Raw genomic sequence first — 24,758 nt, 5'->3', positions numbered from 1 at the left:
AAGTCACAGTTTTAAGGGTTTTATGGTTCATTTCATGAACATTCATTTTTAAAATCCATTTTCTTTAGCTCTGCCAATGGTTTCATGTAATGACTTTTCTTTTATTTCCTCTCCAATCGCCCCCCTGTAGACACGCCCAAGCCTCCCAAAGAAGATCTTTTCATTTTGCCCGATGAGTATAAATCATATGTAAGGCACAAGCGATCCCTTCTGAAGTCCCATAGGAACGAAGAGCTGAACGTGGAGACGCTGGTTGTGGTTGACAAAAAAATGATGCAAAACCATGGCCATGAAAACATCACCACCTACGTGCTGACAATACTCAACATGGTAGGCATGTCCTTCTCTCTGAGTCGTGTGTGTAATTCTACCTCATGGTGTGTGCATGAGTGTGTATTTACCTCCTGCTTTTACTTGTGGATTTATGTTTTGTACACAAGAAATACTTTATCCTTGATAGCGCCTTCACTTTTACTATGCTCCAATCAGAAAAGCCATTTTCAGTCCTTCAGAGAATAAAATTTGGAGGATGAACAATTTGGCCCTCTCTGTAAGCCGGTAACATATTTCAAGTTTATGATGTCTCCACTTATCAGAAATCTCCAAGAAGATGCTAATACTTTTGAGAGCAGTAAGTCTGCCCATTGGCATTATATATGTGTGATTTTAGATGGCCCTATAGAAATGCCCATCTTCCTTGGTGGCTCAGATGGTAAAGAATCCTCCCATAATTCGGGAGACCCAGGTTTGATCCCTGAGTTGGGAAGACCCCCTGGAGGAGGGCATGGCAACCCACTCCAGTATTCTTGCCTGGAGAGTCCCCATGGACAGAGGAGCCTGGCGGGCTACAGTCCAGGGGGTCGCAAAGGGTTGGACATGACTGAAGTGACTTAGCACACAGCACATAGAAATGCTCATCTTTTTAGGAATATGAATATAAAATATACATTATTTTATCTTCAAGAACAAGCAGCAGTACACCAATTAGAATGTCACTGCAGAGGTGACCTAAATTGGAAGGAAATCCAAAAACAAGGGGATATATGTGCACATGGGGCTTCCCTGGTGGCTCAGTAGTAAGGAGTCCGCCTGCCAGTTCAGAAGATACAGGTTCAGTCCCTGGGTTGGGAAGATCCCTTGCAGAAAGAAATGGAAACCCACTCCAATATTCTTGCCTTGGAAATCCCACAGACGGAGGAGCCTGGCAGTCCATGGGATGACAGTCAGACACGACTCTGTGACCCAACAGCAATAACAAACAATGCATACATATAATACATGTAATACATGCAATACATGAATACATGTAATACATGTAACTGGCTCCCTTCACTGCACAGGAGCAACTCACACAATACTGTAAAGCAACTATATGCCAATAAAAAAAATTTTTTTAAATGTCACTGCAGATAAAAATGTGTCTGGCTTCGTCTCTGCTTGGAACCTCTAGTCTTTACTAAAGTGTGGTGAGTGGTGTCTAAGCCCCATACCACCTAAGTGGAATCTGTGTAACAGAAGACAAAATTTGGGGCCATCAAAGTGCATTTTTTAAATAGTTGTGATGACAGTATTTGAAGCATATGTTTCACATCCTGATAGACAGAGTACCCCCAAATATGATTCAGTTTGCCGTGATTCGTCATGGCTGCTCTCACTGTCCTTGTTTTTGGCGGCCAGACCTGAGTGGTTTCCTATCTCCCAGGGGACTGAGGGAGGTGGTGACCCGGAGGCACCCGCCACTGCAGGTCTCTGACATTTGCAAACATTGCCTGTGTTCTGTTGAGCTTTTCCTGAATTCCAACATCTTGGTGCCAAATCAACTCCCTGGAGCTTCCCAGGACCCTTGACTCATCCTCACTCATTACCTCAAATGCCACTCTGATCACTCTTTTCTACGCCTGTGACCTTCACCTCTAATGTCTGCATCTCCCCTTGATGACCTTCTTTCTACATTGATTTCCTTCTCTTTCTTGTATCCTCTTGGTCTTTTCCCAAGAATTTCTCTTATGCTTCTGGAATCTTTCGCTAGGACACCTTGGGGAGTGCTCCCCTGTGGATCATCGCTGTAAGTTAAAAAAGAAACTTCCTTGTATTCTAATGAGGACACTTACCAACTGGGGCCTTGTGAGCCCTTCACTGGTGTTTGATAACTCGTGGGACCTGCCTCCCCAGACTTCATTGTTTTACTTCCAGGCACCAACAGTAAGGACCCAACAGTTGGTGTGATTAGATGTTCCCATACCTGTGTGTCTTGGGTTTCCCTTTTGGCTCAGATGGTAAAGAACCTGCCTGCCATGCAGGAGACCTGGGTTCAATCCCTGGTTTGGGAAGATCCCCTGGAGAAGGGAAAGGCTACCCACTCCAGTATTCTTGCCTGGAGAGTCCCATGGACAGAGGAGCCTGGTGGACTACAGTCCATGGGGTCACAAAGAGTCAGACACGACTGAGCGACTAACACTTTCACTTTCACACTTGCACTTCACATCCCTGTGTGTCTAGCAGTGTGAGAAACCGAACGTTGCTCCATCAGTGGAGAATACGGAATTGGCTTTCAACTGTGAACTCCAGGCTAAAGGATAGGGGAAAGGGTGTCATGTATAGGGACTGACATGAATTACCTGTCTTTCCCAGGTGTCTGCTTTATTCAAAGACGGAACAATAGGAGGGAACATCAACATTGCCATTGTCGCTCTGATTCTTCTGGAAGAGGAACAGGTATCCTATCTTTGGTACCAGCAGCTTTCCCCCCACCTCGAAAAAATAACTGCAAAATCACTATTTGTTTTCCTAAATATAATTTTTCTTTGGATTCTTTCCTTCTCTTTCCCTTTGAGGACAGAAATGTTCTGATATTGTGTGTCTAAAACAGTGAGTTTCTTGTCAGTTCCCATAATGCTTATTTGACTTTTGTTTGTGATTTTTGTGTGGAGTAGTAAGACATACTCTTTTGCTTGGCTAAATAAGAAAATGGAAAGGAAAAGTAACTTTAAAATATATAGGTGTATATTTATTTATTTGGCCACAGTGGTCTTAGTTGAGATGCTTAGTCTTTGATCTTCATTGCAGCGTGTGGGGTTCTTTAGTGGTGGTGTGAGGGATTTAGATCCCTGACCAGAGACTGAACCTAGGTCCCTTGCATTGAGAGCATGACGTTTTAGCCACTGGACCACCGTGGAAGTCCCAAGAAGAACTACTGTAAATACCTGGGTGGGAAATACACTAGGAATATGAAGTGCAGGCCTGGTCCTCAGCCACCGTGAGCCCTGAGGATGGAAGTGGGGTCTTTTGTTAGAAGACTAACACCACCCCATAGCCAGAGGCTCAACCGAGCCGTGCGGCCCTGCGTGCTTTACTCTGTTCCCTCCCAGCCGCTGACACTCACCTTCACCGCCTTCAGTCTCAGGATTTTATTCTTACAGAGTCTAGGATGTCAGGCACATTTCTCTCATTGCACCCAAACCTCCAAATTATGCTGGATCTTGGGGGCAGTGGGGAAAAGCTTCTCTGACGCCTTCATTTCAGAACCCCTGGGTGGGCAGACAGAGGTGCACGTCCGTTCACAGTAAGGACTTGGGTGGGCATCTTGTGGCAGATGCGAGGGGGAGTGTCTTAGCCATAAAGGGCTCTCGGTTCTATTTTGCCCTGAGCTGGTCGTTGACTGGACGTCAGGGAGTGAACCCCGGGTCCTAGTCAGGAACCTAGCCTCCAGTTCCACCCTTACTGGTGTTTCAGCAGACTCTCCTGTTAGCCATGGTTGTCTTGTTTATGAAACAAAATTGTTAGATGAACTCTGAGACCCTTGATAAGATCTCAGATGCCTTCAGCTTTGCAGGCTCTGGGCTGCGGCCCTCTTTCCGTGCAGGCAGGGTATGCAGGGGCAGGCGTGTTTCTGGACTGAATAGTCAGCGAGGTACAGCCCCACTGCCTCTCCTGTGTGTCTGCAGAGGGGGCTGCTGGACGAGGGATTCCCAGGTGACAGGTTAATTATTCTCTGCATTAAAACGTTTCACCTTGGAATTCATCCAAGCAGCAAAGAATAAGCGAGGTTATCGTTTGATCATACACCTGTGTTAACTTTAATTAATGCAGTTTTCCTGGAAACCACCAGCTGAAGAATGCAAGGCATGTCCCAGGGTTGATGTACAGCATTAAGCTTGGGTGCATTTGGCTCTCTGGGAAAACACAACAAACACCGAAGGGGAAAATGTGTTAGTGACTGAGACACAGTTCCAGCCCAAGACTCGGGTCAGGAAAGCTTTAAACAAGTTGTTGTCCTGAAATGGAGTTATTTAAGCTGGTTTTCTCTGACCATCCATAGGAAAATATATCATACCTATAGATTTAAATAACTCATCTGCCAGCTTTGAGAGATATTCTTACCAGCCCCCCAAATTCTTCATTTTCCAAGAATTCAGGTGACCTTCATTCTGATCTTTCACTGCTGATCTATTAGATCTATTAGAACTAGTACATATACCATCATGGCTCAGTGGTAAAGAATCTGCCCGCCAATGCAGGAGATGCGGGTTTGATCCCTAGGTTGGGAAGATCCCCTGGGGGAGGAAATGGCAACTTACTCCAGGATTCTTGCCTGGGAATCCCCCTGGACAGAGGAGCCTAGCGGGATATAGTCCTTGAGGTCACAAAAGAGTCAAACATGACTTAGCTGCTGAACAACAGCAGCAATACATGGGGGAGGCTGAATGTCATCTGTATAGTTTCCTCCTAGTTCCAGGCTGTTTTCTAGAAATAAACAAATAAAGCTTTCTAGAGATTAAAGAAATTTCTTTCTAGAAATAAAAAGCTTTGTCAGTTGAGCAGCCTCTTCTTACAACATGGTGCCTCTATGGAAAAGTGACCTAGTTTAACACTGTAATAATAACTCTTAGAAGAGTTACACACACAGGAGTAATGTTTCTTGGGTCCTCAAAATGTGTTCAGTGATCGAATGCATCCACACTGCTTTGTACAGAACTCGAGAAAGGAACATGAGCGTCTACACTGACTCTACAGGTTTTATAGACAACACCCTCCTTTGGATTTTAATATGTGAAATGGATAAATCAGTTTGTCTGCCATTCAGATTCACCCACGTCATTGAAATCCAAATCAATGCTAGTTTGCGGTGATGACAGTGCCAATGCAATTGCTTGACATGCTTTTTTCCTGTTATCCCGGGCTCTCGGGTGCCCTCCCACATAGCCAGGGCTGGTGATAAGCCATCACGCGGACCACAGCTTGAGCAGCTTCTGCCAGTGGCAGTCTGGACTGACGGGGAAAGATGGGGCTCGCCATGACCACGCCATCTTACTCACCGGCCTGGACATATGCTCCTGGAAGAATGAACCCTGTGACACCCTGGGTAAGACCCTCCGCTGGGGCTCTGACAGATTCATGTGTGCCGCGAACCATCAGCAGCCTGGGGCACGGAGGGTTCTCACCTCCCTCCCGGATCCGTAAGTGGCACCTGCTGCTGAGCACCGTCGTAGGAAACAGATGCACTCCCTGCGTAAACGTTGCTGCTGCAGAAGCACGCTTGTCGTCACCAAAATCACTTCTTTCCCAAGGAAAGGGCTCACCGATTCAAGAGCTCCTGTCTCTTCTAATTTAAGAAACAATTTCTTCCTCTAATTGTGAGAATGGAATCAAGAGGTCCAAGTGGGTCTCTCATTATAGGAAAGAAAAATGTTTATGAATATTTATAGAGACACTGCAATAATATAGTGTTCCTCATTTTTCTGTTTCTCTACAAACATCTCAATCTTAGCCATTTTTAGCATGTTTAAAGGGCTGAGTGTATCTTGGTGGTACTTTATAATACAAATTTTTTTTATACTTTTCCAAACAGTGAAATATGAAGCAGGAAACCCTTGGACAGTCATACAAAGGGCCCTAAATAATGTGGGAGAAGGGTGTTTGTTCTCTCTTCGTGGAAAACAGTCCACAGTTCTGTGTAATGTTCAAGTTACAGGTTACAGTGGGGGTAACGTCCAAGAGGGGGTTTTCTTGCAAATGGTGCTACTGACAGAGGTGCTCCTGGACATTTGTTTTTTGTTTTGTTTTTTTTTTTCTAATTCTCCATTTCTTCCCAAGGTCTTGGGGAACAAGTCTCTTTATTACAAAAACATTCAAACAAGGCTGGGTTTGATAGAGGTCAGTCCTGACTCCTTGTTCCCAGAAAGGCCTGCACGCAAAGTGGGCCGGTGGCCGCCTGCATCCCTGCATCGCCTGGGGATCCAGTAGGGTTCCCGGCCCCCAGCTGGAGAGCCTGACCCACTGGGCCTACACTGTACACTCAGTGAGGCTGACCTGGACGCCTGCTTTCCTGCTGGGGGCCTGGAACCGGGGCCCACAGCAGGCAGAGGTGCTCTGTGGCCAGCCCCCAACCAACGCCTGGACCTGGGTCTCTGCTGAGCACCCCTGGTCGGCCTCATTCCTCTTGCCAGGGGAGCTAAGTCCTTTTGTGCAAGGCCACAGTGGAGAAGGCCCTGGAATCTCGGGCCTGGTTTCCCCTGGGCATTTCCCCATGTGCTTATTCCCGCTGCTGATTCCACACTGTGTCCTTTATCCACATTAAATTATACCCATGAGCAGGACAGATGCTGAGTCCTGTGAACCCCACCCCCATCCCGGCAGGTCCTCCACCCTGGTGTGGCCTTGAGGACCATCGATACCCACTCTCTACAGCACTTTGTCTCGGCCCTCTGAGGACGTAGATGTTTGTAGGAAAAAAGCTGAAACTCTCCTCCTTCAGCAGGGAACTCCCTCTTTGATGTTGCCCCCCTTGCACCCTGTAACTTGAACATGACGTAGGCTGTTCACTTGAACATGTGGGCTGTTTCCATGAAGAGAGAACAAACGCCCCTCTCCCACATGATTCAGGGCCCCTTACAGGGGTTTCCTGTTTCACATTTCACCTGACAAAGACGAGAACCAAGCGTCTCTGAAGGACAGAGGTAAACACACACGTGTGCTCTGCCCCCGTCTTTATTTTCCTGTGGTGCTGCGCCTGTATGTTCTTTTCATGTTTGTCTCATAGGATTCGCGCCCATCAGTGGCATGTGCAGTAAGTACCGCAGCTGCACGATTAATGAGGACACAGGTCTCGGACTGGCCTTCACCATCGCCCACGAGTCTGGACACAAGTGAGTGCATCTCCCTGGATGGGGGGTGGAGTCTGCGGTCCTCTCTGGACCGGATGTTTGTCTTGAGATGGTGATGGGTAGGTCACGTCTGTAAGGGACATTCCAGCAGGAATGCCGTGGACTGTAGGAGATGCTCACGTAGGTGCGTCTATTTTGTTTGAGTGCCTCACTGTGCATGGTCTCAAGTGGTGGTGATCCACACGTTTGCTCCTTGCTCCCTCTCTTCATCCATTCCTGCTCATACAAGGTGCATACAGCCACAGACTGCAGACCCGTCTGTCTGTCCCTGCTTCTTTGTCCTGTGTTTTGAACTTGGTCCCGTGGGTTGATTGCATTCCCTGCTTAGCTCCTGCAGGAGGACCCCATGTAACAGTTTGCATTCTGATGTCACAATGATCATCTGTAGAGATGGATCGTGGTTGGTATGCAGGGTTTGGAGAACGCAGACAGGACAAGAGACGCAGTCTGGTGGGAGCTGGTTGGCTTCCCACATCCCCACGTGCCCACCATTGTTGGTTGTGAATTGAAGCAGCCACAGGGTGAGTGGGGAGCCCAGGGCCTTGACAGATGGATGGACAAGCAATTCTCAGCGATGGGTGGCTTGTCATTAGCAATATCTTTTAAAGTGAGAAGCTTACCTTTATTCCTGTAAAAATGAAACACTTCTGTTGATTGTTTCTAATAGCTGTTATTCTTAAACAAGCTTTCTTATGCTTATAATCTACAGGTTGCCTCACTTTGAGGCACCATCTACTTAAAACATTTTTTTAACTCAATGGGGCTCACTTACTGACTTTCTGCAGTTTTGCCTTGTTTATATGAGCATCAGCAATAATAGCACAAATGGTTTTCTTCTGGATTGAAATTGTACTTGCAGCTTCTAGAAAATGCACAACCAGGAGTTACAATTTTTTCTAGTTTTACTTTCATCCTCATTGATTTTGCTAATCACAAAATTTGCAAAAGGCTTTGTTTGTCATTTGGTTTTTGTAAAGCTGACTTCTCCATCCGGTTAGAAATTGGACTGAGGCCACTTGTGTCATCCTAACCTGTTCAAAGCCCCTGTGTGTGTGTGTGTATGAGTGTGTGTGTGTGGACACATGTGTGCCTGCCTTTAATAGGATCTCCCAGAGGCCCTGCAGACTTAGGCTATGTGTGAACTGATGACCTCAAAGTGAAGCTTTATATCTTATTACTGATCCCTTCATCATTACAGGTAATGATTGACTTTTTCAGTGCCTAGAATATTGCAGCTACACTTTACAAAGCTTTCAATTAAATCATAATTGTAAATGGGCTGCTGGAGTTAAAACTTCAAAAACTCTCATTATTTTTACGACACGGGGCTCTTGCTGTCCTCTGAACCATACCTGAATTTAATTAAACAATCAAGGTAAGAAATATTTGAGTCGTCGAGGGCTGTACAAACCAGCATTAGATAAGCTGTTGAGATCCAGGCCCTGGCAGTCCTGGCAGCCGCAGCTGGTGAATTTAACTAAATTTAACTCTGTGCATCCAAGTCAAGACTCCCCGTCTTCCACATCAACAAGCATCAGTGTTTGCTTTTATTTTTTTCCTAGAGTGGGTACATCTGTGCTAAGTCACTTCAGTCATGTCTGACTCTCTGTGACCTCATGGGCTGTAACCCACCAGGCTCCTCTGTCCATAAGATTCTCTAGGCAAGAATACTGGAGTGGGTTGCCATGCCCTTCTCCAGGGGATCTTTCTGACCCAGGGATCAAACCCGGGTCTCCTGCGTGGGTCGGTGGGGTTTTTTCACCTTCCACCTGGGAAGCCCCTTTTTCTTAGAAGCCAGCTATTATTCCTTTTGTCACTAGGCCTCAGTGTAGGTGAAAAAATAATTTCTTCCAAACAAGAGAAAAGTGTTTTTGTTTGCAAACGGAGATATAGATGGGAGGAAGGAAAGGGGCTCTAGAAGTGTGGTGCAGGGATCCCACTCCTAATAGAACTGACCCCGGAAAATGAGCAGCTCCTTCTCCAGCACCTGCTGCTTGAGACCACTGTGCAAGAGGCGGAGAGGCTGGGAGCTCTGAGTGTTTCATGTAACCAGTGAAACAGCTTCTGGTCATATTGAGGAAATCGGAAGTACAGTGGGAGGTGTGCACAGGAAAGGCATGTGCCAGCTGCCGTAGCAAACAGCCTGCAACGGTAGCCCTGTCTGTGGTTATTCGGAATAGGGTCATGCATGTAATGAACGGAAATTTGCATCTGTGTCAGCGACCTGATGGCTCACAAGAATCTGCCTGCAATAAAGGAGACCTGGGTTTAATCTCTGGGTTGGGATGATCCCTTGGAATAGGAAATGGCAACCCACTCCAGGATTCTTGCCTGGAGAATCCCACGGACAGAGGAGCCTGGTGGGTTACAGTCCGTGGGGTCACAAAGATTCAGACACAATTTAGAAACTGAACAACAACAATGATCAGTAGTGTACATCTGTCGATCCCAATTTCCCAGTTATCTCACCCCTCATTCCCCTTCCATGTCCATACTTAAGGAGGCATATTATTAACGCATCATTCACTGTGGCAACTGCATCCAATGAGGGGGTCGTGGCAGGGAAGACTCAGAAAGCCAGCTTCATGCCTTTCAGGAGAATAAACAAACTCAGTTATTCAGTTTATTCGTTTAATAACTACTACTACTTGGAGAAGTAGTCACAGGTTTAATTCAGGGATCCAACAGCATGCTTTCACCTTATCCTTGACAGGAAGCTCCAAGCAGAGTCAGTTTCTGAGTTCTGTGCCTAAAGAGCTAAGAAGTAATTTTACATTTACGCAGCAGTTACATTTCAGTTCAGTGCAGTCGCTCAGTCGTGTCTGACTCTTTGTGATCCTATGGACTGCAGCATGCCAGGCCTCCCTGTCCATCACAAACTCCCGGAGTGTACCCAAACTCCTGTCCCTTGAGTCAGTGATGCCAAACTTCACCTGTGAAACAGGATGCTTTTAAGTCCTGTTTCACAGGTGAAGTTTGGTTTATATTCAGAGGACCTCATCATTCAGGTTTATTGTTACAGTGGATAATGTAATTGTAATACATTTACATTATACACAGCATAGAGCCTTTCAACCATAGATTCTTAACCTTTAACTCCAAAAAAGACTCAGTTCATGTCCAGCCCGTTTCTTCTGCCAAGTTCAGTTCTTTTTTAATCTCAAGGCATCTTGTAATTTCCACTGGGGAATCTGACCTAGAAATGGGAATTGCCCAGAACTTCTGTTTGGATCTGTGTTGGGAAGGGGAGAAGGGAGACTGGAGCTGGAAATGAGGACGTGTCTGCCCCTTTCGAGCGTGCAGTTGAGCCAGGTCTGGTGCAGGGTGGGCTTCCTGGTCGTGCTGAGTCACTTGTCACACACAGCGTGTGAGGTTTGCTCGATGCAGCTGCTGAAGAATTGGCGCAGATGCACGAGGGCTCAACTACACATTTTGGAGAATGTGTCATCTGGGCATGAATCCATTTGAAAAATTTTCATTTGCCAAAAGAAGTCATGCCATTCGATGGGCAGGGCCCTGGAACTCAGATCCCAGATACCCTTTGGTTCTCTGGCAGCCTGACAGCGACCAGGGTGAATAGCCTGGTCTCTTCTTCCGTAGGTTTCTGTATATAAAACCCCTAGAGCCTGGGAGACCTCAGCAGGTGCAATTTGAGTTGTTATTTGAGCTGAGCATTGCTTGTATATGAAGTCCGCTTAAATCCATAATTTTCATGATCATTTCAGACCATCAAGGCAATAGTAAACATACTGCACTCGAGTATGCATAAGCCATTACCTCTGCCCCCCTGTTTTTTCCACTATTTACTGACCCATTTGGGGGCTTCCCTGTTGGTAAAGAACCTGCCTGCCAACACAGGAGACGTAGGTTCGATCCTTGGTTGTGAAGATCCCCTGGAGGAGAGCATGGCAACCCACTCCAGTATTCTTGCCTGGAGAATCCCTTGGACAGAGGAGCCTGGTGGGCTACACAGTCCGTGGGGTCACAGAGAGTCAGACGTGACTGTGCACACACATGCATGCTCTGATCCATTCACCAGACACAATTTGCATTCTACCGGCAGACCATTGTGTAGGATTCTACAAACTGACTAGTGATCCATCCCCTCCAAAAGCCTAAAGCAAGATAAGATAGACATGGCATGTGAGAGGTCAAGCAGTGAGGGCTGCAGGCATGGCAAGACATGCAAGGAAGATCAGGGAAGTCTTTTGGAAAGAAACAGAATTGGTGCACAGATACCATTCGGCTCAGCCATCCCTAGCTGGTGATATTAGATGCCCTTCCAAGCACTGGATGGTGACGTGAGCACCTGACTGATCTGTGGCTGTTCTCTGCCATCAGCCTGAGCCCCTAGCTGGGTCAGGGAGGCACTGGGTGATCTCAAGGGTCTAAAGAATATCAAAGCAGTGGCTGCTTTAAGATCACCTGGTGTGGTAATTGTCAGACTGTCCCCCAGGAGCCTCAGCAGGTTGGAGCATTTCTTATCAATTTCATATATTGTCATTCCTCTTAAGATTTTTTGTTTCTGTGACCAAAAGTATTTGAAACCCATTGACCTTTGGCTGAACTGCCTCCTCATTAGCGCCCTCTCACATACACACACACCCCAAAGTTATGTATGCAAGTGATATCTGGCATCTGGGTGTCGAGAGATTTGATCAAGACCACATGTGAATCAGGGAAAGACATGTTTTGAATTTTCCTTTTTTGACATGCATGGTGCTAGATATGCTGAACAGTTTAAGAGGGAAGTTTTATTATGCCATTTTATAGGTGAGAAAACTGAGACTCAGGGACTTGAAACTTTAGCTCCACATCAAACCACTTGTGAATGACAGGGCCAAGACCCTGACCGGAGGTTCCCCCACTGCCACAGCTCATGTTCTTCCAGGTTACCTGACCTGCCCTGGCTTCCAGAGTCCCACCTGACTGCTGTCCCCATGCCGCTTCCTGTCTCTCAGGGAGGATGGGTTCGCTTCTTGAAAAGCCTGCATCAGAGTCTGGACAAGTCCTACCTGTGGTGCCATCATCACAGCCAGCGTATGGTTTACTTTCCAGATGACTTTGCCCCATCATTACTTTTGAAGGGTTTTCCCTTTGTCTTAAGCACTGCTGTCTGATCGGCCTGAAATATTGATGCAGCCTCTAAAAATGCTTGGCTGTTCATCCTGGGTATATCATTGCGTGCACGCATGCCAAAGTCACTTCAGTCGTGTCCGACCCTTTGCGACCCAATGGACCATAGCTCACCAGGCTTCGGTCCATGGGATTCTCCCGGCAAGAATACTGGAGTGTGTTGCCATGCCCTCCTCCAGGGGATCTTCCTGTCCCAGGGATCAAACCCGTGTCTCTTAAGTCTTCATTGGCAGGTTCTTTACCACTAGTGCCACCTGGGAAGCCTGGGTGTATCCTTAGTAATAAAGAAATACTAGCTGATGTAATTGGATAACTCAAGAAAATTCTGTAGAAGACATTAAAAGCATGTGATGCTGAATATAATTCTCAAGTCCAGTTTAATCTGAAATGATGTTTACATTTGGGTATTTGAGTTGGTGTTATAGCTGGAAGGTTGTTTCTTATTCATTCAACAAACATCATTGGAGCGCCTGTTATGAGCTAGAAAGTCCACTAGCACTGGGTCTCTGAGCACAGTTAAGAAGACCTTCTGTTCTCTAGAAACTTATAAGCTAGTACATAAGAAAGAGGAAATATGTATTGTTTTAAAATATAGAATAGTAACCACTTGGAATAAAGTACTGGGAGTCATGGAAGCTAAAAAAAAAAATATCTGGCATGTACAACTTTATAATAATTTTATTTCTTAGCTGCCAAATACCAACCTTATCTTCAAAATGTGCCCTATTCACTCTTCCATGACTTTACTAATGTTAATATCAACTGTGATTATTGTGTGCTACTTTTGGGCTACCAGGCTGACCCCCCACACCCCCTCAGTGCAGTTTTGGCTTTGGACTGCCGTGAAGAACAACCTGAAACAGTCGTGCTGGAGTTGGGGTGCGTATCAGAATCATTTTGTCAGGATTCACCCAAACACCAGAACCTAACCCCTCACTTGGGCTTCCCTGGTGGCTCAGATGGTAAAGAATAAACCTATGACAAACCTAGACAGCATATTATAAAAGCAGAGACATCACTTTGCTGACAAAGGTCCATATAGTCAAAGCTTTGGTTTTCCAGTAGTTATGGATGGATGTGAGAGTTGGACCGTAAATAAGGCTGAGCGCTAAAGAATTGATGCTTTTGAATTGTCGTGCTGGAGAAGGCTCCTGAGAGTCCCTTGGAGAGCAAAGAGGTCAAACCAGTCAATCCTCAAGGAGATCAACCCTGAATATTCATTGGAAGGTCTGATGCTGAAGCTCCAATACTTTGGCCACCTGATGCGAAGAGTCAACTCATTGGAAAAAACCCTGATGCTGGGAAAGATTGAGGGCAGGAAGAGAAGAGAGTGACAGAGGATGAGATGGTTGGATGGCATCATCAGCTCAATGGACAAGAGTTTGAGCAAACTCTAGGGAAGCCTGGCATGCTGCAGTCCATGGGGTCACAGAGAGTCAGATATGACTGAGTGACTCAACAACAACCCCCAATGTTACTAAATCAAAACTCTACCAGGCAGGCTTTGGGGAGCCAGTGTGTGGTACATTTCTCAGATATTCTGATGCTTAGACAAGTCTGAGAATCATTGAAAATGCCTTTGATGAAGATGTTTAATACCAACGTGTCCCTAGACGTGGGATACTGTGGCTTTGAGTTCCTAAGAAATGAAGGCAGAATTGGTAGCAGATTCATCTAGGGCACTTGCTGGACACTAAGGTGTCTTCTTCATATTCAAGTCAAGGGCCATCCAGGGGAGGGTACTTTACTATTTCATCTTCGTCACTTTTCCCCCGAGGCAGCCTCCACGTGGATGACACCTGAATCCTCCATTTCTGGGGCATATCCCCTCTGCCGTACGGTTACTGTTGCCTTGACTGAGTGCGTTTAATAGAATTTCAGAGAATGGGGGGAGGCCGGAATGGTTACACGAACATCCCCCTTGGTGCTGAGCGGGCGTTTTGCAGTGTTTGTGCGGCAGGTCTCCTTGGACCCACCCTTCAGCCACGCTCAGGTTACACTATTGCACAGGTCCTGCCCAGGCTCTGACATCAAGAATATTGGTTTCCAGTCCCAGCTCTGAGACCCTGGACTAGTCTGTCTCCAGTCTTCTGTCTTGCTGTCATTGCAAATATTATGTCTACCTTGTAGACCTGTAGTGAGAAACTAATACTTAATGTGCTTAATATCCTACCTGAAAAATAGTGCTTACAAAGGGGAGCTGTTCTTTTTCCTCATATTATTAAACAGCTCTAAGGAAAACAGTTGAGTCTTCAGCCTCTGCCACAAGCGCAGATTCCCCGGCCCCCTTGGAGCCCACCTCCCATGTGTTGCTGTCTCCTAGCTCCTCCTTCCATTCACCATGGGGTGCTCGGCAGAGGAAAGCCCGCGTGGATCCAGGAACCACCCATCCCTCTGTGCTTCCTCCCTCTCTTCCCTTCCCCTTCCTTCTGTATCCCGCTCATTCAGAACTGCTCTCTGGGACTCCAGACAGTGATTGGGTGGGTGCTGTGCTAAGTCCCTCAGTTGCATCCAGCTCTTTGCAATCCCATGGACTGTCGCCCACCACACTCCTCTGTCCGTGGGATTCTCCAGGCAAGAATGCTGGGGTGGGTTGCCATACCCTCCTCCAGGGCATCTTTCCAACCCAGGAATAGAACTGGGGTCTTCTGCGCTGCAGGCAGATTCCTCACCAGCTGAGCTACCAGGGAAGCCTGATCGGGTGGGTACCAGACACTAAAGGCCAAAAATGGCTTGACTTTAGAAGAATGTATCCGCCCCGATGGGAAGTCTTCCAAGGTCATGGAGCTCCCAAGTACCCCAGGCTTCCTTCCCAACGCAGCAAGCTGTGCTCTTTTGAGGTGGATGAAGATGGCAACCTGAGGCAATCCTACAGGACTAGCTTTAGGAAGTTAAGAAGCAGCTTCTTTAATTTAATGGGCATAGGTGGCAGCTGTCAATGGGATTCTTACAAGCTCAAGGCTGCAGTTTTCTCAAGTGACAATAAGGATGCACTGTTGGCATTTTGGGTTTTGAACATCTGCAAAAGACCTGCCTGCAATGCAGGAGACCTGCGTTCAATCCCTGGGTTGGAAAGATCCCCCAGAGAAGGGGATGGCAACCCACTCCACCACTCTTGCCCGGGAAATCCTGTGGACAGAGGAGCCTGGTGGATTACCGTCCATGGGGTCTGAAAGAGTCAGACAGAACTGAGTGACCGAGCCCACATGCACACCCCCCACTGGAAATGCTTTTTTATAATTGAAATGTCTGTCCTTCACAGTTACCTGGCCGTGGGCTATGTTTTGATGGTGGGCACTTTCAACAGCTGCACAGATGGTAGTTTCTCCCACAAGGGTCCATGACCACGTGGGTGTTCTCCCCGGTTTGTTTGTGAGGACCGTTGCCGGCCTGCCTAGCACACAGGAGAAGGGGTCCCCACAGAGCTGGCCTGTGTTGGTGTGAGCGAGTGCGATCGCTGACCCTGTTCTTTGCGCTGAAAGACCCGTTTCTCTCCCGCAGCTTCGGCATGGTCCACGACGGAGAGGGGAACGTGTGCAAGAAGTCGGAAGGCAACATAATGTCCCCCACGTTGGCAGGACGCAATGGGGTCTTCTCCTGGTCCCCCTGCAGCCGCCAGTACCTGCACAGGTTTCTAAGGTACGAGCCCTGCGGCTGGCTGTGTGTCTCCCGGTGCCTCTGATGTTCACGGCTGGGCCTGCCGAGTCCCGTCGGAGCGGTCCCCAGGCTCAGCTGTACCCGCCGCTCCCCACCTGCTGTGCGGCCAGGTTCCTAAGCGGCCTCGGAACGTGAGCACTCTGCGGCCGGGGATTGGGGACCCCCATTATAAAGGAGATGCAAAGAGCATGCTTCCCTATTTTCAAGATACTCGCTTGCTAGCAGGAAACAGGAGTGAAGTGGGCTGCTTCGGTCTCTTTAAACACATTCACATGTCTGAGCTTCATCAAAGAGAGCGTGAGAATCATCACTCTTATTTCAATTATATATTCTTGAGGAAAACTTAACACATGAAACCACCTTACCTTAAGAATTTGTAGCAGATTATCACAAGAAAAAAATTAGTAGACTTGAAAGTCAGAGAGAGAAAACAAATGAAAGAAGACCAGGGGGAAACATACAAATATATAGATCCTAGGGCTTCCCAGGTGTCACTAGTGGTAAAGAACCCGCCTGCCAGTGCATGAGACAGAAGAGATGCGGGTTCAGTCCCTGTGTAGGGAAGATCCCCTGGAGGAGGACATGGCAGACCTCTCCAGTGTCCTTGCCTGCAGAATCCCATGGACAGAGGAGCCTGGCGGGCTGCAGTTCATAGGGTCACAAAGAGTGGGACACGACTGAAGCAATTCCGCTCATATAGATTGTAAAGGCCAGCCTTCGGCTGTGATGTTGAAGCTTAAAATTGGGCTAAGATGTTTCTAGAAACCAACACAAGGAAATAGGGCAAACTACCAGTATTTCAAGGTAAGCAAAGTTTTACTAGCACAGAATTTTTTAAAGATATAAAACTGTGTGTGTGTATATATAAACATAATTGTAGATTTATATAGCTACATACATTTATAAGGGCCTCCCGGGTAACTCAGCTGGTGAAGAATCTGACCGCAATGTAGGAGATCCTGGTTTGATTTTTTTTTTTTTTTCTGTTGCACAAATTAATTCGTCTTGTTTCCTGACCACCATTTGGGCAGGGGTCACAGGTGTTTTTCTTTTGGTTGTGCTCCCCGTGTGTTTATCATCCGATGGACAACTTCCCACTGCCACCTGCGACAGCAAGCCAGTGGCCAGCTTCCCTTTCCTTCTGCCTTTTCCATCGCTTCTCCAGACCTCATAGCACACCTTCTGAGTTGCATCCTGACCGCCAGCTTGCAGCTGTGGTCCTTCCTCACAGCCGTACTCGGCCGCAGTAAGACAGTACATTTTACCACCTGAAGGAATGGTGGCTGCTTTCCCTATCCTGTGCCACCCTGGCAGGGTGAGAACTTTGTGGATGATATCTGTATCCTGGGCTTTCCTGGTGGCTCAGTGTAAAGAACCTGCCTGACAACACAGAAGACCTGGGTTCGATCCCTGGGTGGGGAAGATCGCCTGGAAGCAGGCATGGCAACCCACTGCAGTATTCTTGCCTGGAGAATCCCATGGACAGAGGAGCCTGGTGGGCTGCAGGCCATGGGGTTCTAAAAGAGTCGTATAGGACTAAGCGACTAAACAACAACAATAACAAATCTGTATCCTGTAATACAAACCTATATTCTAGGAATATACACATGATCTCTTTTTAAAATTCCTGTTACCAAAAAGGCAGCATTCACCCTCTTCTTCAGCTGACATGACACCATGGGTCCTTTCAGCCTTTGCTTTCCCCTCTACAGTGTTCTCTTGGAGTCAAGTTGGGGATTGTAAGCATTCTTTTTAGCTGCTTCATGCAGCTGCTCAAATTTTTAGGGGTGTGTGTGTGTGTGTGTGTGTGTGTGTGTGTGTGTGTGAAGGATTCTGCTTTCTCTAACAAAGAAGTGTATTGACAAGGAAAATTTTAAATGTTTTTGTATCTCAAATCCTTTGTATAAATTTTATATTCTTAAAAATTTACTTCTTTTTCATCTTACTGGTCTTGAGGAAGATATATAAACATTATAAATTTTTTGAAATATGCTCTGAAAACCTGAAAAGCCCAGGCATCAGGGATGCAAAGTTGGGCTTGCAGTGAAAATCAGCTTCATGAAAGAGTCTGGGTTTTAAACGGCCAAGAAATATAGAAGAACTCATGGAAAGAGAGCAGTCCTAGGCTGAGAGAATAATTCTCTCCATGACATTAATCATGGGTGTAATCGTCAAATCAAAATGTGACTCTGAGAATGACTGGTAAGAGTCTGGAGCCCAAAGCCATTTTGTTCAGTGATAATGGAATGGTTAAATGCATGCTGAAGTATGCTTATTGATTTTTGTGCCACTTAGTAAAACTCTTCTCTAGCCAGGCAGTAATAAAAAGTTGTTTTCAGAGAGTTTACTAATTTCTTTGGACCATGTAATAAGAAAAATGCGAGATTTTTTTTCATGCTCAGAAATGTGTTTTCTTGAAAGATCAAGTTTTCCAAGAAAGTCTCTCATTGTCAAATTCACTCTTGAGATTCTTAGTACTTGAGATGTCTGGTTGTGAACTGAGTGTGTCCAGTGTTTCAACCCTGACTTTTCACTGGCTTAATGAACCTGAATCCATCTTCTTTTACACGTTTGCTGACTCCCTAACTTTCAAGTAATCAAAACACTGTTATATTCTCCACGTTAGTCAGCAATTTGGACGTGATCCCAACAGTGAGTAAGGATAAGTAACCAACTTTTCAAAGATGAATCTACTTTCCTTTATTAGCAGTTTAGCACTGGGTATACAGAAAAATTATATATAATAAGGGGACTCAATTGGCCTGAAGTTGTCAGCATGACTTTTCTCTATACTTAGGAGATATGTGTTTATGGTAAATTCCTCAGCCTCATCAGTAAAGATGTATGTCACTTCCTGCAGACAGACAGATCTCATCACATTTACTCATGTCTGTATATGGGAGGCCTAGGACTTAGGGAAATTTTAGCTCATTATGTTAAACTTAATGGCAACATGGGCTCATCTTCAATTTACTCTGAACCTTTGAATCATGAACTGTTGATCAGAGAACATGCCTCCCCTCTCATCACAGAACTGAACTGAACTGAAACATTTGTTCAGTTGTATCCAACTCTTTGCAACCCCAGGGACTGTAGCTCTCCAGGCTCCTCTGTCCATGGGATTCTCCAGGCAGGAATACTGGAGTGGGGTGCCATTCCCTTCTCCAGTGAACCTTCCTGACCCAGGGATCAAACCCAGGTCTCCCGCATTGCAGGCAGATTCTTTACTGTCTGAGCCACGAGGAAAGCCCTCTCATCACATAATCTACATCCATACATGAGAAAGGTCATTGTGGGAAAGCAGGAGTTTAAAGGGGCACAGATGCCCAGGCGTGCCCCAGACCACCTTGTGGATGAGAAAATTTGATTTGGCCAGAAAGAGTCTGTTTGGGGGCATAAGAGAAATAAGACATTTCAGTTTACATCTTGCCCTGCTGTTTAATATTGATCTTAACAGAAACAAGCCCTCGAGTCATGGCTAAGTGTAGTTTTTGTGAGACAGAAGGACGAGCACTTTACCGTAGATCAGCCAGGTAATCAGCTCATGTGCCAACCTGGACGTTTCCATGTAAGCCTGGGAGGCCTTGACCATGGCAAGTAGGTAGCCCTTTCTGAGGGCCCGTGTCCTCTCTTGGAAGAAGAGGTGGTGAAGGTAAAAGAAAATCTCTGGAGGTCTTTAACCCATTATGGTTCATGAGTCACAGTGGGGAAAAGGACTTTGAAATTTCCTTATAGAACCTCTGGCTTGGCCTAATATTCTTCATTAATGTTATTTTTTGGTGTGCTTGAACACATATGTAATATATATGTACAAAATTATAAGCTCAATAACATTTTACAGCCTGGGGGGGGGGGGCAAAAGTCCACAGGGTCACAGAGTTGGATGTGACTGAAGTGACTTAGCACACACACTTCAGTGTAACTTCTCCCTAGGTCATGATCTGGAGCACATCACAATGGCCACATCATGGAAACACCCTGAGTGTCCTTCAGTGGATTAAAGAGTTAAGAGGATTTGACACATATAATGTACATGTGATATTTGTATGTATATATGCACTGGTGTGTGTGTGTGTGTGTGTGTGTGTGTGTGTGTTTAGTCGCTAAGTAGTGTCTGACTCTTTGCGACCTCATGGACTTTAGCCTGCCAGGCTCCTCTGTCCATGGGATTCTCCAGGCAAAAATACTGGGCTGGGTCATCATTTGCTCCTCCAGGGGATCTTCCTAACCCAGGGATCGAACATAAGTCTCCTGTGTCTCCTGCTCTGGCAGGCGGATTCTTTACCACTGATGCCACCCAGGAAGCCCTTATATGCACTGTGTCTGTATCTACATATGCACACAGTGGAATATCATTCAGCCATAAAAAAGAAGGAAGTTCTATCATGTGTGACAGTGTAGATGAATTTTGAGGGCATTATGAAATGAGTGAAATGAGTCGGAGACAGACAGACACTGTATGATTTCACGAACTGTGGGATGTTGAAAAGAAAATCAAACAGAAGCAGAGAACAGATTGTTACTTTGGGGTGAGTAGGGTGAGGTAAAGATTCCCCTCAAGGTGAACAACCCCACAAAGAAAACTTGCGAGGTGCCTAAGGTGACATACTGCTGTGGAATTTGTTGTGATTACAGAGGTGTTTTATTTTTGTTTGTTTGCTATTAACTTTTGCTTATTGAAATCTATAAGCAGAATTTCGTTGCTATTTGCAAACACTTGTTTCTCCTCCCTCCGAAAGCATGTCTCTGTAGGGAAGAGATTGCCCTGTTTGTGGAGGAAGAAATCATTAGCTGGTAGTTAACCATCTGCTAGTGAACTGAAGGAGAGAATGAACTTCTTCTAGGCCTGGGAATCTAGTCAGAAATCCACCTTCCTATAGAGCATTTCTGATGGAAATCATGGCAGAAGTTCCATGTGGAAGCTGGAAGCTATTGTGCAGGAAAGGAAGGAAGAAAAAAATCACAGCCTTTGAAACTGGTTGATAGCGTTTCCGCTGTTAACAATGCTCACTTCATCTTTTTATTGTTCCTGGCAAGGAGTGTACTTTAGATGGTGTCTGTTATAGGAGCTCCTCGCCTCGAACATCTGGTTGTACCATTTCTTCTCACTTTCCCCATGCTAAGTGAGAGGTCCCATGAAGAGCAAATGGCCTCCCTGGAAAAGGTGACCTAGATTATGAACAGTTTTAGAAAGTGTGGCCCCTGTATTGAAATACGATGATAAATGTTTTATTTTGACCTCAAGAAAAAAAAAAAAAAAAAAAACATGTCTCCTCTTCTTTGCACGAGGCATGTTGTAGGTTTTCATGAGGGGGAATAAAAGGCCTGATTGCATGGACACCTTCGCTACCCCTGGCCTCACCAGCAGCTCCTCTGTGTTCTAGCACCGCCCAGGCTACCTGCCTTGCTGACCGACCAAAGCCCGTGAAGGAGTACAAGTACCCGGAGAAGCTGCCCGGAGAGTTATATGACGCGAACACGCAGTGCAAGTGGCAGTTTGGAGAGAAAGCCAAGCTCTGCATGCTGGATTTCAAAAAGGCAAGCGATTGTTGGCAAGTGTTCCACGCGGAATGCTTCATAAAACCGTTTTATTCGGTGAAGCTGACGTTGATGTATGCTGCGTTTATTGGGTACCTACCAAATGTCAAATCCTGTGTGTTAGGGCTGGCCCTGTATAACAGGAAACACATGTTTTACTGGCGAAGATGACCGTGGATGCTGTGGTAGGTATCAGTTTTCTCTCGAGTACTGACTTGTCCTCTGGGGTCAATTCCTTCTGATTTATCATGTGGGAGTTCAGGGAGAACTCTTAGTTGGTGCAAGTTGGCAAAAGAATGCACTGCATTCTTTTCAAATGGTGTTTAAGGAACTGTGCTCACTGCCCCCGTGCCCCGCCCCCCGCAACCTTCCTCAGACAGAGACAGAATTTACCATAAGGCAGTAGCCTATCTGGGACTTCTGATTATTAAATTCCTCAAATGAAGTATTTCTAGAGAAGCCTTTCAGAGTAGTCCACTGACCCGAGGGACACAGCAGAGTGGTTTTCTCACATAAATTCCCCATGTAACTCAGAGACATGTGCTCTTGCTAGACAAGGGAAAATGGAGATTTCATAACTCGCTCTACTAAACTGCTAGCAAAGCCACCCATAAATTGAATGAAAGTAGCTATTTTGAGGGCTTCCCTGGTGGCTCAGTCCATAAAGAATCCACCTGCTGATGCAGGAGACCTGGGGTTGATCCCTGGGTCGGGTAGATCCCCAGGAGAAGGAAATAGCAACCCACTCCAGTATTCTTGCCTGGGAAATCCCATGGATAGAGGAGCCAGACAGGCTACAGTCCATGGTGTCACAAGAGTTTTCTTTTATCCTAGTTTATAATAAAATCAAAAGGAAAGCGGACAAAAATATATAGTCCTCCAGAAATCTCCAACATTTCAGAACACGCTGGGAATGTGCCCAATTTAAATCCAACATGATCATCTTCTTTCTTCTAAACTCAAGTAGGTCTCCCTGCAGAGTCAGTTACAGCTGTGTGCCAGAACTGGATGTTTATCTCCTCAGCTGGGTAATCTCAGCTTGGAACCAGAATAGTGAATCAGAGAGCATCAACACAGTACTCCCAGTGCTGCTTTTTCAGTTGGAGGAATATGTAAGATCCATGAGAATTTTTGTATTACTCTTCTGTTTGCTAAGGAAAAGAAGCCCACATCTAACATTTTCTTTCAAAGGTGGAGTGTTCTATGGCATATTCCTGGTTTCCACACCGATTTGCTGAGGCCATGGGCTATCATCGTGGTAAACCAGTGCTGTTTGGAAAATACAGGGGATAAGTTCAATGCAGCATGTCTTTCTATTGTCGTTATTGTTTAGTCATTAAGTCATGTCCGACCCTTTTGTGATGTCATGGACTGTAGCCCGCCAGGCTCCTCTGTCCATGGGATTTCCCAGGCAAGAGTACTGGGGTGTGTTGCCATTTCCTTCTCCAGACGTCTTTCTATTACTGAGAAAATATTTACATGTAGGGAAATGCATTTGTTTTAGGTGTACAATTAAATTTTTACCTAGTAACCTTTTATCAAACTGAGGTTCCTTCCTGGTCCTTGCTTGGTAAGAGATTCTGTTAGTTTGTTTGACAATATTATTGATAGCTTCTGTAGCCTCTGCAATATTTGTTACTTGGTATGTAATGATTTCAGAGATGAGTGTTAAAACCTTTAACAAAGATTATATATTTTTCTGTTTTTCCCATTAGTTCTATCAGTTTTTGCTTTGTGTATTTTGAAGCTAGGGTTTTAGGTGTATACAAGTTTTGGATTTATGTCTTCCTGATCCTTTCATTAATATGCAATAACTTTATTTTACTTTTGGTAATGTCACTTTTCTTGAATTCTACTCTATTTTATGCTAATACAGCCACATCAGTTTATTTAAGAATACTCTGCATGATATTTTCCCCATTCTTTTACTGCCCGTTTCTTTGTGGTTTGATGTAACATGTCTCTGTTGTATCCTTTAGTTTGATATTGCTTTTGTATCCAGTTGAACAGTTTCTAGCCTTTCACTGGAATGTTTAATCCATTTATGTTTAATGTAATTATTGACATGGGACTTGCCTGGTAGCTCAGATGGTAAAAAATCCACCTGCAATGCAGGAGACCTGAGTTTGATCCCTGGGTTGGGAAGATCCCCTGGAAGAGGGCATGGCAGCCCATTCCAGTGTTCTTGCCTGAAGAATCCCCATGGACAGAGGAGCCTGGCAGGCTATAATCCACGGAGTCACAATGAGTGGGACATGACTGAGCGACTAAGCACAACAATTATTGACATAGTGAATTTAAATCTCCCATTTTGCTATTTGTTTCCTGTTCTCATTCCTTTTTCGTTTCTGTTTTCTTTTGGGGTCACACAGAGTCAGACATGACTGAGGGTCGTGGGGTCACAAAGAGTCGGACTCCACTGAGCGACGAACAGTTACTGACATAGTGGATTTAAATCTCCCATTTTGCTATTTGTGTCCTGTTCTCATGCCTTGTTTGTTTCTGTTTTCTTTGGGATTAAATGTCTTTTCAAAAATTCTATTTTTTTGAACCAATTTGCTTTTTAGCTATCTTTTACGTGTACTTTTAGTGGTTACTCTAAAGCTGCATCTTTAATTTGCAACCTATGTAGAATTAGCATCGTGTCGCTTTATGCAAAATGCAGGATCTTTACAACAAATGAGTCCATGTCGCCTTCTTTCACACTTTGTACTATTGTCATGATGTATTTTATTTCTTTTGCAAGCTATGAGCCACATGGCACTGTTACAATCTTTGTTTTAAAATAATGGATTATTTTTAAATAAAATAGTCATTTTTTATGTTAACCCACACATTTGCCATTTATTATTCTTGCTTTCTTATAGATCAGTTTCAAATTGTGTCATTTCCTTAGGGCCTGAAGAACTTCCTTTAGCATTTCTGTAGCACAAATCTGTGGCCATAAAGTATCTCAGGTTTTCTTTATCTGAAAAATGTCATTAATTTACCCTCAGTTTTGAAGAACAGTTTTTTCTAAATATAAAATTCTAAACAGTTCATTCTTTGTTCCTTTTTTCCCTTTAGACCCTTTATAGTTCCATTTTCATCTGAACTCAGCTGTTTCTAATATAAGTTTGTCATCATTTGTATCTTTCTTCTAACATTTCTAATCATTTATTTAGACAATTCATCAAGCTATGCATTTGGGTTAAGTTTCATACTAGAACCACCATTTGGTTCTTTTTTATAGTCTGTATTTCTCTAGAGAATATCCCATTTGTT

At 45.3% G+C, this 24,758-nt stretch overlaps 1 protein-coding gene across 2 annotated transcripts in view; it reads left to right on the top strand.

Moving 5' to 3' along the window:
• ADAMTS16 (ADAM metallopeptidase with thrombospondin type 1 motif 16) overlaps window positions 1-24,758 on the top strand; it is a 184,582-nt gene that overhangs the window by 65,586 nt on the left and 94,238 nt on the right. For both annotated transcript variants that reach the window (XM_043887554.1, XM_043887553.1), the window contains exons 5-10: window positions 131-330; window positions 2,632-2,715; window positions 5,203-5,362; window positions 7,040-7,145; window positions 15,801-15,938; window positions 21,341-21,494. In XM_043887554.1, the coding sequence (XP_043743489.1) occupies window positions 131-330; window positions 2,632-2,715; window positions 5,203-5,362; window positions 7,040-7,145; window positions 15,801-15,938; window positions 21,341-21,494 (842 nt within the window). The remainder of the gene's footprint in view (window positions 1-130; window positions 331-2,631; window positions 2,716-5,202; window positions 5,363-7,039; window positions 7,146-15,800; window positions 15,939-21,340; window positions 21,495-24,758) is intronic.

This window comes from Cervus elaphus, chromosome 25, assembly GCF_910594005.1.
Source record: "Cervus elaphus chromosome 25, mCerEla1.1, whole genome shotgun sequence".
In the NCBI taxonomy this organism is placed as follows: Eukaryota; Metazoa; Chordata; class Mammalia; order Artiodactyla; family Cervidae; genus Cervus; species Cervus elaphus.
This window is presented reverse-complemented; position numbering and strand designations above follow the sequence as displayed.